At 45.8% G+C, this 15,584-nt stretch overlaps 1 protein-coding gene across 1 annotated transcript in view; it reads right to left on the reverse strand.

The window, feature by feature from the left end:
• Window positions 1-231: 231 nt before the first annotated feature.
• Window positions 232-15,584, reverse strand: part of LARP4B (La ribonucleoprotein domain family member 4B) — a 110,113-nt gene continuing 94,760 nt past the window's right edge. The window contains exons 14-15 of the mRNA XM_026651999.2: window positions 10,511-10,619; window positions 232-4,172 (exon numbers count right to left, since the gene is read on the reverse strand). Coding sequence (XP_026507784.1) covers window positions 3,891-4,172; window positions 10,511-10,619 — 391 coding nt within the window. The 3' untranslated portion in view covers window positions 232-3,890. The remainder of the gene's footprint in view (window positions 4,173-10,510; window positions 10,620-15,584) is intronic.

Below are 15,584 nucleotides of genomic sequence, written 5' to 3' on the forward strand. Positions count from 1 at the left end.
TTCCTAATGAAGGCGTGAATTGTTTGTTCGTCTTTTTAAATTGTGAAGACATTTTTACGAGGCTTAATCTTTACACCATGGTTTATAAACGCTCATTTCAAATCTATTCACAGCAGAGAAACATCCATAATATAAAGCAATGTTGAAGCAACATACTCTCTCATACAAATGTGAGCAAAAACAAAGGTAGTGACTGATACCGTTGAACCGTTTAATTAAAAAAAAAAAATCAAGAATTCAACAGTGCCTAAATCTTTATTTTTCATAACCTACATATTTTTCAAATTAGACAGTTTTACATTTTATGACACAAAAGGAAACTTAAATTACCAATAGTTTACATGTAAGCTTGATTCCAGTCTTAATGGAAGAAGTAGAACAAAAACAAAAACCCTCAAAAAAGCTTCCATATTACACTTCTATGTCATGAATTGGCAGCTGTTAGCTCTCCTTGAAAGTCTTCGATTGTCTGCTGCTATTAGTGTAATAGGTTACAAAGCACATAAAAATCCCTAACCGTCGCTAGCTGAAGGAGATATAGAGATAGGTATGCACCATTACAGTCAGCTGTTGCTTGTGATACACTGCATCGCACCCACAAACAAGGGCCTTTCCATATTAACTGCTGAATCTTCAGAAGATAATGCAGCAACATAAAAGTTTGCCACTTTCCACTGATTTCTAAGTGGCAAATTATGATGTCATGGTGGGGACTGATCTGAAATGAAATTCACATTATGTCTCAAAACCAACTTTTGTTTCAAATACATTCCTGGAACAAAAGTCTCAAATCCTGTGTTAACTTGTTTTATACTTCCAAATGAAAAGCATCACCACACAATCCTACAAGTTAAAATGCCAATTTTAATTACTTTATCTCTGAACCTGTAACTCAGATACTGCTTTCTGGGAAGATTTTTTCCTTTTAACTTTTTAAAAGCCACATGTTAATAGCTATAGGAACCATAGCAACAGTCTGCATGCAACATCACAACTTTCTACTCTGAAAGTCCATTTTGTCACTGAGTGGAAAAATCTCAAAGTAAATGCAGCAAAGATAAGTTTTTGTATATTATATACAGCTACTTGGCAGGTCACTTTTGCTTATTTTTAAAAAGCTATAAAACCACATCAGAGCAAGGTTTAAACTCCTGTTGCAACAGACTGTTGCTGGGTAAGCAGTAATTACAGTGTATTGACCTAGTACAAATGGCAGCAGAATACATTAGAACAGCACAACACAATCCGCTGGTCTCAATATATTACCTTATGTCCCAGTTGGCTATTATGATTAGCTGTACACTGTTGCTGTAAGTGACCATTTTGTATTGTTTGCAGCTGTTGAGGTTTATACTTTCAGCAGGCAAACAACAAATCACACAGCTGGCCTAAACCATATACAAGTCTAGCTGCCATTTTCACTGCCCACTGGGGAAAGGATAAGTATTAAAATCCAATGACAGAACTGGTTTCTAAATTTTGGTGATGTTCACTGTTGTCAGAGTCCTATCTCCTCCAACAGAATTCAAAGTGTGCTTTTTAACCAAGGAACAAACAAATCCCATCTTGCCCATGTTAACCAACTCTGCAGTACACAGCAGGCTGGATTTAAAAGGTCAACTCATTGCTATCAGATGTCTGCAGTATAAAAATTGCTAGGAAATTAACTGCTACTTTTACACTTTTTATTTATTTTTTTTATTTATTTTTACACACAGCCATAGTCAAGCTCATTATCCATCTACGTAAGCATGGATACTCTCCCTGGAAGAGATGGTCAAATAAGCTTCAGGGTGTTTTTTCCTGGTGATTTGAACTATTATCCCAATGAATTTATTTGATTTTATTACTGGGATTTTTAAAATTTCAGCTGAACCGCTAGACTGCCAGAGTTTGCTATTTACATTATGTTACGGAACACCTATTGGTTGAAATGCACACTTTTAGAGAGACTATTATGAAAACATTTGAGGGCTTTGAAATAAGACTTTCTTTCCATTTCCCTTTTGCAGTGAAGAGGCAGAGTCAGTTCAGCACACCAGAATAAAATAAAAAACAAAAAACAACAAATTAAAGTAATATTCAAACCACAACATTTAGTTTATCTACATCCAGCTCAACAGCAACATTTATAATATATCAATAATTTTTATCAGATTTTTTTTCTTTAGGGTACCTTTTTATATGTTCTGATTATTTACAACTGTACAAGCAAAGCACACACTTCCAAGTGCACATATTTAATACAGTATTGACTATTTGCATTTACAGATTTTTCAACAATCTGAAAAAGATCAACTGTTTAAGATCTTTAAGGTATATTACAAAAACTGCTGCTAGTTCCTGTACTACAGTATGTTTACCCAGTAAGACCAGTGACAATAGATACATACTGTAACTGAGTAATTCTGTAATTAACTCATGCTAACCCTTAAGGGGGTCAGACTTCATTAACTCTAAGCTGTCTTATACAAAAGTTAAGGCAAAGTCATTTTCAAGTTTAAATAAAATTCAAGTCTTTAAATATTGGATGGAAATAATTCTTTAAAAAAATCAGTTGTTTAAACAAACATTTTTGTGGAATAAACTGTACTGTTATATTCAGCAGGAAAGAGGTTTATCTGAACTGCCTGCTATTTAAACACTTAAAGAAAATTTTTAGGCATTTTAAAACAAAAATAATTTATATTCAACTTTATTAGAAGCTTGCTAATTTAGTGCATCCTTGTCCTTCAGAAAGCGCATCACTTCTAAAGTAAATACAAGTGTGAGAAACCTCATCCCAGAGGTAAATAGCAGGGATCTCTTCCTCCACCACAAAAAACAAATACCATTATCTCAAGGTTTGAAAAATTTAAATCCACATGCCAATGCTTGTAGTTACAGGAAGACGTCAACACTAGGCTGACTAAGATATGAACTCTTTCAAAGAGCACTTGGGGCCAAGTTAAAAAAAGTCTACACTGAGCACAGGGATAAACTAGAAAGTACAGTAATGACTAGTTAACTCCATCCTGGTGAGGGGGAAGTTTAGATCATCACAAGAACACTACTGTGCTTTCTTGTGATAACAGCCATTAGCAGGCTTCACCACTATAGAAGCTCACAACCTCAATTTTTTTTCTATTCACAATGTGCTTTGTATTTGGAAATTATAGTATTCATTTTATTCTGGAGTGAGAAGCTGGTTACTTGCTTGCAGTACATCCGAACATAAATATTTTAGAAAATCTCTATTGGTGCTCTCTGGAGGACTTACTTTTTTTTGCAGAAGACATCAAAAAAGATTAGTTTTAAAAAAATGCTATAATCAACTATTAGTTTAACCTAAAAGTGCAAGTTTATTAACTGATACTTGGAACAGCAGCCCAATAAAAAAATCCTCAAGGTCATATTCATACTATTTTGTACGATATACTTTTTTTCATGCTCTACGCTAGCTGCCATTATCAGTCTTTTGGACATTTTAGAGATATAGTTACTTGCAGACCAGTTTATTAAAAAATTGCAGCAGCACAGTTCTGCTTAATAGTTCAGGAATACTCACTATATTGAGCTTGTATTCATATTGCCATAAGGAGGCTTGATAAAAAAATTGATTTTTTAAGATAACACATTTTCTATCTTGAAAATAATCAGACTAAGCATCACCTCCAGTTAAGCACCAACCTAAATATAAGGTTTAGATCAATTAAATCCTGGAAAAATAGAATGTTTGCTCAAGAGGGTAAAAAATTATTTCATAGAAGAAAAAACTTGCAGGCATTCTATATGCCTAGCAGCACTGCAAGCTCCCTAACCAGCAACTCATTCTCTGTACTCTGAGTGGGAACATGGGTTTTAATTTGTGGGAAGTAGAACTCTTTTCAACCCCCTCCCAAGCATTAGTTTCACTGAGGAGACTTTGGGGGGGTGTTCTGTTCTTTATTTAAACGTTTCCCAACAGCTGGAGGGGGCGATCTGCGCCCTGACTGTCTCCTCTGGTCTTTGGGCTGTCCTGGATTTGACTTTGTGGGAGGGGGTTCTCTGTTTTTCTCTATTGTTTCTGTGGGTTTTCTTTCATCTTTCCCACAAGCTACAGTGTTTGGCTTCTGTTCTTTCTGGGGCTGCAACGTAGGTGGATCCTTAGTTGTTCTCTGGCAAATCTCTGCATAACTAGGTTTTCGTAGTTCCTGTGAAATGGAAGGTAAACACAAGACACTGAAGTTAAAACAGTATTAGTCTTCATTGTGACTACATAGCACAGCAATTATGCATGATAATATATGCATCTACAGGGAAGATTTAGCACAATCTAGCATGTGAAGTTCATGCAAGTAGTATTACAGCCAAGGCTGGCTGTAAGCAAGAGAGAAATCTTCGAGTAACAGGTTTATCTCTGAACAGCAGAGTATGACCTCCCATCTGAACCTGAACAAGACGGTGGGAACAGGGGTAAAGAATTATCTCCTTTTAAAAGTTTAACACATATTTGCTAATACTAAGACTGCCTACTTTGGAAAAAGTGTTATCTACGTTTTATAGCTGTTGTTCTTTGAAATGTGTTGCTCATGTCCACTCCATGTTAGGTGTGTGTGCACCCACCTGCATGGTTGTCAGAAATTTTTCCCTTAGCGGTATCCATAGGGCTGGCTCTGGCGCCCCCTCTAGTCCCATGCTCACGTGCCAGTATAATGGGTGCCGCCAGCCCCGCACCCTCTCAGTTCCTTCTTGCTGTCAACTGAGACAGTGGGGAAGGAGGGTTGGGTCATGGAATGGACATGAGCGACATCTCAAAGAACAGTTACAAAAGGTAGATAACCGTTTTTTTCTTCAAGTGCTTGCTCACGTCGATTCCATGTTAGGTGACTCACAAGCAGTAACCATGGAGGTGGGCTCGCAGTTCATGGTTGTGCGGCTTGCAACACTGCTTTGCCAAAGCTGGTGTCGTTCCAGGCCTGCTGGGTGATGGTGTGTTTGGACGCGAAGGTATGAACTTAAGACCAGGTATCGGCTCTACAGATATCTTGAATTGGTACCTGCACGAAGAAAGCTGCTGAAGAAACTTGCGCTCTAGTGGAATGGGCAGTCACGATCGCCGGTGGTGACACCCCGGCTTGTTCATAGCAGAACCTGATGCAGGCAGTTATCCAAAAGGAAATCTTCTGAGAGGAAACGGGCAGGCCCTTCATTCAGTCTACCTCTGATGAAAAGCTGGGTCAACTTATGGAAGGGTTTAGTTCTCTTGATGTAGAAGGCTAAAGCCCGTCTAACATCCAAAGAGTGTAACTGTTAGACTGGTGAGGCTTCGGGAAGAAGACCAATAGGAAGATGTCCTGATTATAGGACACTGCGAACGCTGGATGGGGGTGGGGAGGACACTGCGAACGCTGGATGGGGGAGTAGCTGGACTTTATCCTTATAGAAAACCGTGAAGGGGTATTCTGACATGGAAGCTCTGATCTTGGAGAACTGTCGGGCCGAAGCGATTGCTACCAGGAAGGCGACCTTCCACGAGAGAAGCAGCAGAGAGCAGGATGCCAATGGCTCGAAAGGAGGACCTGTGAGCTGAGAGAGAACCAGATTCAAGTCCCACGGAAGGATTGGATCGCGGATCTGAGGGTAGAGCCTCTCCAAGCCTTTCAAGAACCGGAGCATAATTTCATGAGAAAAGACCAATCTGCCCTGGATCAGAGGATGAAAAGCGGAGATAGCTGCCAAATGCACCCTGATTGATGAAAGGGCCAGGCCTTGGAGTTTGAGGTGAAGCAGGTAGTCCAGGATGGATTGAAGCATGGACTTGGAGGGGGAAGATCCAACTGGTAAAGCGTTTCCACTTGGCCTGGTAGATCACCCTGCTGGAGGTCTTCCTGCTATCCAGCAGGATGTGTTGCACTTGAGCCGAGCAGGCCTGTTCCTCAGCATACAGCCACGCAGAAGCCACACTGTCAGACAAAGGGACACTAGGTTTGGGTGGAGCAGATGGCCCTGGTTCCGCGAGAGTAGGTCCATTTGGAACAGGAGTTCAAGCAGGGTTCAAGCTATGGAGAGATCCACACACGTGCCGAACCAATGCTGTCGAGGCCATGCTGGAGCCATCGTGATTTTTGCCTTGCCTCTCGATCTTCAAGAGGATCTCGTGCAGCAGGGGTATTTGGCGAGAAAGTTCATAGAAATGCCTGTCCACAGGAACAGAAAGGTGTCCAATAGGGAACCTCTATCGAGCCTGTCAATTTAACCAAACTGCTGACACTTCCTGTTCAGTCTGGACGCAAACAAGTCCACCTGGGGAGTCCCCTGTGGGTGGAGTGACCACTTGAGGCAAGACGAGAAGGACCTGCTGAGGAGAGCTGACAGTGAATTCCTGGCCCCCGGGACGTGCAAAGCCACAAGATGAATGGCATGCTGCACAAAGAAGTCTCATAACTGGAGAGCCTCTTGGCACAGGGCTGATGAGCGAGCTCCATCTTGTTTGTTGATATAGAACATCGTGGCGGTATTGTCTGTCAGGATTTGAACAACTCTGCCCATCAGGTAGGGAAGAAACGCCTGGCAGGCCAAGCGTATCACTCCGAGTTCCCTGACATTTATATGGAGGGAACAATCCTATGACCAGAGACCTTGTGCGCGGAGGACATCGAGGTGGGCTCCCCACCCCAGATTCGACTCAGAGACCAACATCATTGATAGAGATGGGGCTGTGAAGGGAATCTCTTCCAACACCAATCAAGAGTCTGTCCATCAAGACAGGGATGACAGGATGTGCGATAGGACTGTGACCAGTAGGTCCAAATCATGTCTGCTGGGAGCGTAGACTGATAACAGCCATATCTGCAGGGGTTTAAGGCATAGACATGCATGTTGGACCAAGTACATGCTACCATGTGGCCCAGCAGCTTGAGGCATATCCAAGCACTTGTGAGCGGGTGTGGCTCTTAAAAGCATGATGAGGTCCGACATGGCTTGGAATCAGGACTCCAGCATAAAGGCCCTGGCCTGGGTAGAATCAAGTACTGCTCCTATAAACTATTCGCTGAACTGGGGCTAGATTTGATTTCTGCTCGTTCATAAGCAGACCTAGTTCCTGACAGGTGGCCCACAACAGATCAAGGCTGTGCTGAACCTGGGCTGATGACCTGCCTCTGACAAGCCAGTTGTCTATGTTTTGGTAGATCTGCACCCCTCAATGCCCCAGGTAAGCGGCCACTACTGCCATACACTTTGTGAAGACCCTCAGAGCAGACGAAAGGCCGAAGGGCAGTGCCGTGAATTGGTAATGGCACTGGCCCACTACGAATCTGAGGAATCTTGTGTGACCATGGAAAATAAAAGTATGGAAATAGGCATCCTTTAATCTAGAGATACCAGTCTCCTGGATCCAGAGAGGGGATGAAGGAGGCCAGGGAGACCACATGGAACTTCAATTTCTTGAGATATCTGTTGAGGTGACGCAGGTCTAGGATGGGTCTGAGGCCCCCCTTGGCCTTTGGGATTAGAAAATAGCGGGAATAAAACCCCTTTCCCCTCAAACCTTGAGGAATTTCCTCTACAGCCCCTACCCATAGGAGGGTTTCCACCTCCTGGATGAGAAGACTCTTGTGAGAAGGGTCCCTGAAGAAGGAGGGGAGCGGGGGGGGGGGGAGAAAAGAGAACTTCAGGGTGTAACCAGATGTTGTGGTGTTGAGCACCCAAAGGTCTGAGATAATTCAGGCCCATGCAGAAAGGAACGGGGACAACCAGTGCAAAAATAAAAGGGGGGCTGGATCCTGGGGTTAGTCTGGTGTGTTGCCCTAGGGCACACCCTCAAAATGTTTGCCATGGGCCACCCGAGTGGCGTGTGGGGCCTGACTGTGGGGTCGAGGAGAATGGGGAAGATTGGTGGCATTAAAAAAGTCTTTCCTTATATAGGAGCTTTGTTGAGATGGACCTGGGCAGCGGCGGCCGGAAGTGCCTCCTTGAGGTCGGAGATGTTTAGAGCCCAAAGGAGCACAGGGTGGCCCTCGAGTCCTTCAGCCCATGCAGCCTGGTGTCCGTCTGCTGCGAAAATAGGGCATTACTCTCGAATGGGAGGTCCCGGATGACAGCTGGACCTTGTTCAAGAGCTCTGAGGACTGCAGCCACGAACTGTGTCGCATGGAGAGACAGCAGAGGCCATCGATGGCGCTGCCAAATCAGCTGCATCTAACGCTGCTTGAAGAGAGGCCTTGGCCACTGCCTTGCCCTCTTCCAAGAAGGCCAAGAACTCGTCTTGACTCCTGGGCAGAGTCCCTGACCTTGGCCATTGAATGCCAAGTGCTGTAATTATATCGCTCCAGCAATGCTTGCTGATTGGTGATACGTAGCTGCAGACTGGTAGTAGAATACACTTTTACATTGGCAGTAGAATACCAAAAAGGTCAAGTTTCATAGGGTCTTTATTTTTAGGGGTTGCGCTAGATTGCCTGTCTGTCCTGTTTGTTGGCAGGTGAGACCACCAGTGACCATGGGGGTATAGGGGTGGGAGTACATGTATTCAAAGCCTTGGGCAGGGACATATTTTTTTCTCTGCCCTTTTAGATGTTGGGGGCAAAGAGGATGGCATTTGTCACAGTGCTTTGACGAGTTTTAAACTATATAGAAGGAAAAAACTCGAAGAATCTAAGAACAAACACCACTAGGGAACTTGTGAGAGCTAGAGAGACATTCCAACAACCGTCACAGGTGGTAAGTAGGAACTGAGGGTGTGGGGCTGGCAGCATCCAATATACTGGTGCATGAGCAGGAGACTCCAGGAGGTACCAAAACCGTTCCTCTGCATACTGCTAAGGGAAAAATTTCCAATCATCATGCACCTAACATGGAATGGACACGGGCAAGCACTCTAAGAAAAACTTTGCATTTAACCAGTTCTCTTCCCTCTTCTTGGATTATGACAGAAAAGGGCAGCAGTACCAAGAAAGAAGGGAGTTTGAAAAAAAATGTTCATTAAAAGGGAAAAATTTTTGCCAAATCAAATATCTAAATATGGAGGAGGAGGTAGTGATGGTGGTCACACCAGGGAGGTCAAATTAGCATATTGTCCAAAGCAGAAAGGACAAATCGATGAATCAAAAGAAAACATGGATACTTGCATACAGCACCACAGACATAGGCAAAAAAGCAGTTAAATATTTGAAACTAACCATACTGTCTGAGTCATTGACATGCCATCCAATTGTTGACAAAGCTCAAAAGTCATCAGATGATTTGGAGTTCTGGATAAAATAAGTGCCTCAAGCAATGTTTCCTTTAAAGGTATGTCTACACGGCAATGTAAGTCCAGGGTTTAAACTCAGGCTCAAACCTAACCCCCCCACTTCCATCTACACATAAATCCTGCTGATCCAGCGCTTGGACCCCAGTTCCCAGGACTCCTGGGGGGAGAGGGTTCCAGCCTGAGTCAAGCCAGGACCCAGGGTTCAAGCCCTACTGCTTTGCAATGTAGATGCAGCCCACCTGATTTATGCTCTGGGAGACTGCCAAAAGTATCCCACAACCCCACAGGCTGACTTTTTGTCCTCTGGACTGTCAAGTTTGGTGGACAGTCAAGTTTACACACACACTGCACCATGAACAAAGGACCAGAGTGGCCACATTTTGGGAAGGTGCTAGGAAGTCTGAGATATGGGTGGTTGGACTCAGGCCCGCATAATGCAATGTAGATAGCAGAGCCCTCGATTGGGATCCAGGTTTCAATAATTATCAACCTGAGGTTACAAATAAGTGGCGATGCTCTAGCTCAACAAATCCAGGGTCTGCTAACTTGAGTTCTAATCAACCCTGGGCTTTCACTGCAGACATTATTTACACATGTGCTTAAGGGTTTATTACACAGGCTCTGCCAACACCTACAAACATCCCCTTTTGTGATCAGTAAAGTTCACCATTACACACCTTGCTGTGCCTGGAGTACACAGGCAGTGCAGTGCAGGTTTCAGTCTCCCTGATAAATACATTAAGGTCTGAGTGACCTCCAAAAACTCCAAAAAGGTTTGGTGAGATAATGGATAGAGGTAGTGTTGGGGGATCTGGGGAAGTAACAGAGAGGAAGGAGAGGCAGCAGGGAGGGGTTGGAGTGAAACCAAACTATGGGGAAGTGGGTTAGCAAATCATGAGAAGAGGAAACGTGTTAGTTAAATGGTGCTCCCATATCAAAACTCTCCACTATGAACATAAAAAGATAACAATTGCCTAAATCGATGTTTTCTCTCCTTCCCAATGCCAAAATTGCACTTACTGGGGATCAGGAAAAAAAAAAAGTCACTCCACCTATGACTAACTGTTCCTTCTAATTTTTCAGTGAGCTGAATTTTAAATCATGGAAATACAAAAATTCTCTTGCCATTTTCCTTCAAGATGTTATACAGCTATATTATTGCAAGTAATCAGAAGAGACCTGAGGCAAAGGTAAAGATGCCGTAGGTACCAATAGACAAACAATGGAAATGCTGTACTGTTAATAAAATACATCAAGTGATAACACTTATAAAAGACAGCTAGTAATATCACTTACTATGGCAGCCCCATTGACTTGTACTGATTTACATGCAGTACTGAGCGTGGAAGAAAGTCTTTCCATACTTTGTGTCTCTCTCTGCTGCTTGTCGACAACCTTGGAGTCACTGCAAGCACATATCAGAAAGTGAATCTCATGAAAAGCTATCTTCATGCTGGAACTTGAAAAGTCAACATGTGAGCAGATTACGCATCTAAGAGTACTTTTAAATCAGACTGATTTGGACTGCAAGAAAGTTACAGCTATCTGTGAACTGACAACTATAACAGTTGTTGGGGGGAGGGATAGCTCAGTGGTTTGAGCATTGGCCTGGTAAACCCAGGGTTGTGAGTTCAACCCTGGGGGGGGGGCCCACTTAGGAATCTGGGGCAAAATCAGTACTTTGTCCTGCTACTGAAGGCAGGGGGCTGGACTCGATGACCTTTCAAGGTCCCTTCCAGTTCTAGGAGATAGGATATCTCCATTATTAAAAAAATAAAAATAAAACAGCCTTTTAAAAGTTAATTCGCTATACATTTTAAACCCTATCTTTTTAAGAAGCATATTACACTTTAATACATAACTTAAAATAAGGAACATGTTACAAATTCTAATTAAGTTTGTATTTGTTTGAAAATGGAGATAGACCAGGACATCAAAGCTCACATTTTATCTTGATATAATCCTAATGTCTGATTCTGAAGTCTCAAGTAAAACAGGGTGTAGCACACAGTACTTGGAAACAATTCTTTTATTGTATGCACAAAGTGATATTGAATATTGATTTGGGAGTTAGTCTATGCACTCCTTTGTTCTGTAAGTGTGGGTACGTCTACAATTAATGTACGCCCAGGGTTTGAACTCAGACTCAATCTTAATCCCCTTCTGTCTACACGCATATTGCACTAACGTAGGGCTCAGACCCAGGGTCTCAGGACCCCATGGGAGTGGAAGTTCAAGCCAGGACTCATGGTTCAAACCCTATTGCTTTGCAGTGTAGGCTCCACTGGACTCCTGCTCTGGGAGTCTACCAAAAGCAACCCACAATCCCAAGGGCCAACTCTTTGTCCACTGAACAGTCAATCTTGATGAAAAACGGTTACCTACCTTCTGTAACTTGTTCTTCGAGATGTATTGCTCATGTCCATTCCATTTTAAGTGTGCATGTGCCCACGTGCACAGTTGGAGATTTCTGCCTTAGCGGTATCCGTAGGGCCGGCTGTGGCACCCCCTGGAGTGGTGCTCCCATGCGGAGGTATATCAGGCGCCGCCAGCCCTGCACCTTCTCAGTTCCTTTGTGCAGGCAACTCTGACAGAAGGGTAGGAGAGCAAGTAATGGAATGGACATGAGCAACACATCTTGAAGAACAGTTACGAAAGGTAGGTAACCATTTTTTCTTCGAGAGAGCTTACTCATGGCGATTCCACATTAGGTGACTCACAAGCAGTATCCACGGAGGTGGGCTTGGCGTTCACATCTTAGCGGCTTGCAGTACTGCCCTACCGAAGCCAGCATCGTCCTGGGCCTGCTGGCTAAGAGCATAGTGGGATGTAAAAGTGTGGATAGACGACCAGGTGGCTGCCCTACAGATGTCCTGGATAGGCACATGGGCCAGAAACGCTGCCAAGGAGGCCTGCGCCCTGGTAGAGTCGGTGGTGACAATCACCAGGTGCGGCACCTTCGCTTGGTTGTAGCAGAAGCAAATGCAGGCAGCGATCCAAGAAGAAATTCTTTGAGTGGATACCGGGTGACCTTTCATCCTGTCGGCCACAGTGATGAACAATTGCGTCGACTTACGGAATGACTTGGTCCTATTTACACAGAAGGCCAGAGCCTTCCTGACGTCCTGCCCGCCTCTTCTGACTTATGCGGCTTTGGAAAGATGACCGGTAAGAAAATGCCCTGGCTCAAATGAAACTGAGACACTACTTTAGGAAGAAAAGCCGGGTGCGGCCTTAGCTGGACCTTGTCCTTGTAGAAGATGTGTACGGTGATCCGAGGTGAGCTCCTAAATCTTGGATACAGGGTGGACACTGCAACCAGGAACACGACCTTCCAAGAGAGGAAGAGAGACCAGGAAGCCAGGGGCTCAAAGGGAGGACCCGTGAGCTGAGACAGCACCAGATTCAAGTCCCATGGAGGGACAGGGTTTCTGACTTGCGGGTAGAGGCCACTCCAGGCCCTTAAGAAATCTGGCTGTGATATCCTGAGCAAAAAACAGACCTCCCCTAAAATGGCAGGTGAAAGGCTGAGATGGCCGCTAGATGGACCTTGATCGATGGGGGGACAATTACTGGAACTTGAGGTGCAGGAGGTAGTCCAGAATAAGCTGCAACGAAGCCCGCTCAGGACGAACATCTTTGTCCACAATCCAACAGGTGAACAGCCTCTACTTGGCCAGGTAGGTTGCTCTGGTGGAGGGCTTCCTGCTTCCCAACAGAACACACTGAACCTCTGCCGAGCACTGCTGCGCGTTTAACAATGCAGCTGCCAAGCCATCAGTTATATCGCTGCCAGGTTGCGGTGCAGAAGACTGCCATGGTTCTGGGACAACAGGTCCGATCTGAGCAGTAGCTGGAATGGGGTTGCTACCAAGAGGCTACCAGTGTTGGCATGGCCACGCTGACGCTATGAGGATGATCCTCGCCCTGTCCTGTTTGATCTTCATGAGGACCCTAGGCAGCAACGGTACCGGAGGGAAGGCGTACATCAGATCCTCCGACCATAGGAGCAGAAAGGCATCAGGCAGGGCTCCTCCTCCAATCGAGCAGAAGACGTGGCACTTCCTGTTCTGCCTGGACGCGAACAAGTCCACCCGGGGAGTTCCCCACCTGCAGATGATGGAGTGACCACCTCCAGATGAAGGGACACTTGTGGCAGGATGAGAACATCCTGCTGAGGTGATCTGCCAATATGTTCTTGGACCCTGGAAAGTGAGCAGCTACGAGATGGACATTGTACTGTAGACAGACGGCTTCCTGGCAAAGGACAGACAACCTGGTTCTGCCCGGCCTATTGATATAGAAAACCGTAGCCGTGTTGTCCGTCGGGACATGGACCACCCTGTCTTCTATACAAGGTAGAAAGGATGGCAGGCCAGTCGAATGGCCCTGAGTTCCCTGACATTGATATGAAGAGAACGATTGTGACTGGACCAATGGTTTTGAGGTTCCCCAGCCTAGGTCTGAGGCATCAGAGACAAGGGTCACCAACGAATATGGGGCTGTGAAGGAAACACCTTCCAACACCGACAAGGGATCCTGCTACCAGATGAGGGACGGCAGTACGCTGTCTGGAATCCTGACCACCTGGTCCCTGCTGTGCTGGTTGGGGACATAGACCGATACCAGCCATGCCTGGAGAGATCTGAGGTGGAGTCGTGCATGCCAGACTACGTAAGTATATGCTGCCATGTGGCCCAGCAGCCGCAGGCAGGTGTGGGCAGTGGTGAGCAGGTGGGCTCATAGGCCCACAATGAGGTCCACACTATGGCCTGGAATTAAGATTTGGGGAGTAAGGCCATGGCCTGAGTGGAGTCGAAGACCACTCCGATGAACTCTACGCATTGTACCAGGGTTAAGGTTAATTTTTTCTCGTTTATTATCAACCCCAGGTCTCGACAGGTCAAACAGACCAGGTTGAGATGCCTCTGCACCTGATCCATAGACCCTGGGAAGATGGAAATATCGAAGTATGTGTCCTTTAAATCGAGGGTGGCAAACCAGTCTCCTGGATCCAGGGAGGGGATTATGGAGGCCAGGGAGACCATGCAAAACTTCAACTTCTGGAGTAACTTGTTGAGGCGATGCAGGTCTAGGAAGGGTCTGAGGCCCCCCTTTGCCTTCGGAATTAGCGGGAGTAGAATCCTCTGCCTTCCATGTTTTGAGGAACCTTTTCCACTGAAAACCTCCTGAACGAGGAGTTGCTCATGAGAAGGGTCCCTAAAGAGGGACGGAGAAGGGGGTAGGAGGGGTGGTCAGCTGTCAACTGCAAGGTGTAGCCCGAAGAAACTGTGTCTAGCACCCAGCAGTCCAAGGTGACACTGGACCAGGCCGACCAGAAAGGGCAGAGGCGGTTGAGGAAAGAGAGGGTTGGATCCAGTACGATGGCTGGGGCACTGTCCTCGAGCGCACCCTCAAAATGACTGCTTCTGGCCGCCCTGACTTCTGGGAGGGTCAGGTTGGGCAGCTGGGCGGGAAGAGGATGGGTAGCATCTCTTAAGCCCTTTGTCCTTGTCCTTTCTTCGGTAGAAGCCAGACCTGGGAGCCCTCCAGAACCTAGGACCTAGACTGTGGCGGAGGAGACGGCGGCGGTGGGTGGAACGGCTTTGTGGACTGCTGAGGGGTGTGCAAACCCAGGGATTGGAGGGTGACTCGGGAGTCCTTGAACCCATGGAGCCCAGAGTCAGCTCAGAAAAGAGCCCCGAATCCCCATGTATTGTGGTCTGCATCTCCCGGAACAGCCCAGAAGCCTGCAACCAGGAGCTACGTTGCATGGCCACCGCCGACGCAACCACCATGGCAGCCGAGTCCATCGCGTTCCAGGCCATCTGGAGGACTCCATGGGCCACCACCGTGCCTTCGCTCACCAACGCGTCGAACTCTTGGGCACTATCCTGTGGGAGGGCTTCCGTAAACTTACTAAGGAAGTTCCACAGGTTAAAATTATAAAGTCCCAGCAGGGCTTGGGGGTTAGAGACCCTAAACCAGTGGTCTCCGTACTCCGGCACCAAGGGAGCCCTCCCTTGGCAAAGAAGAGGGTGACACCATCCTTCAGGCCACTCAACTGTCATAGTCATCTGCGGAGGCGGCGGTGGCTGGACCCTCCCACACCAGCAGCCCCCTGGACAACTTTAAGGAGCACCAGGCCGTCCTTAAACGGGTTGCAGAGAATCTGGGCTTGCAAATCTAAGGGCTGGTCCACACTAACCCCCCAGTTTGAAATAAGATATGCAACTTCAGCTACGTGAATAACGTAGCTAAAGTCGAAGAACCTTAGTTCGAACTTAAAGGTACTTACCAAAGGTCCACATGCGGCAGGCAGGCTCCCCCGTCGACTCCGCCTACTCCTCTCGCGGAGCAGGAGTACTGG

Source organism: Terrapene carolina, unplaced genomic scaffold (genome assembly GCF_002925995.2).
Source record: "Terrapene carolina triunguis isolate 2854851 unplaced genomic scaffold, T_m_triunguis-2.0 Scaffold111, whole genome shotgun sequence".
Classification (NCBI taxonomy): Eukaryota; Metazoa; Chordata; order Testudines; family Emydidae; genus Terrapene; species Terrapene triunguis.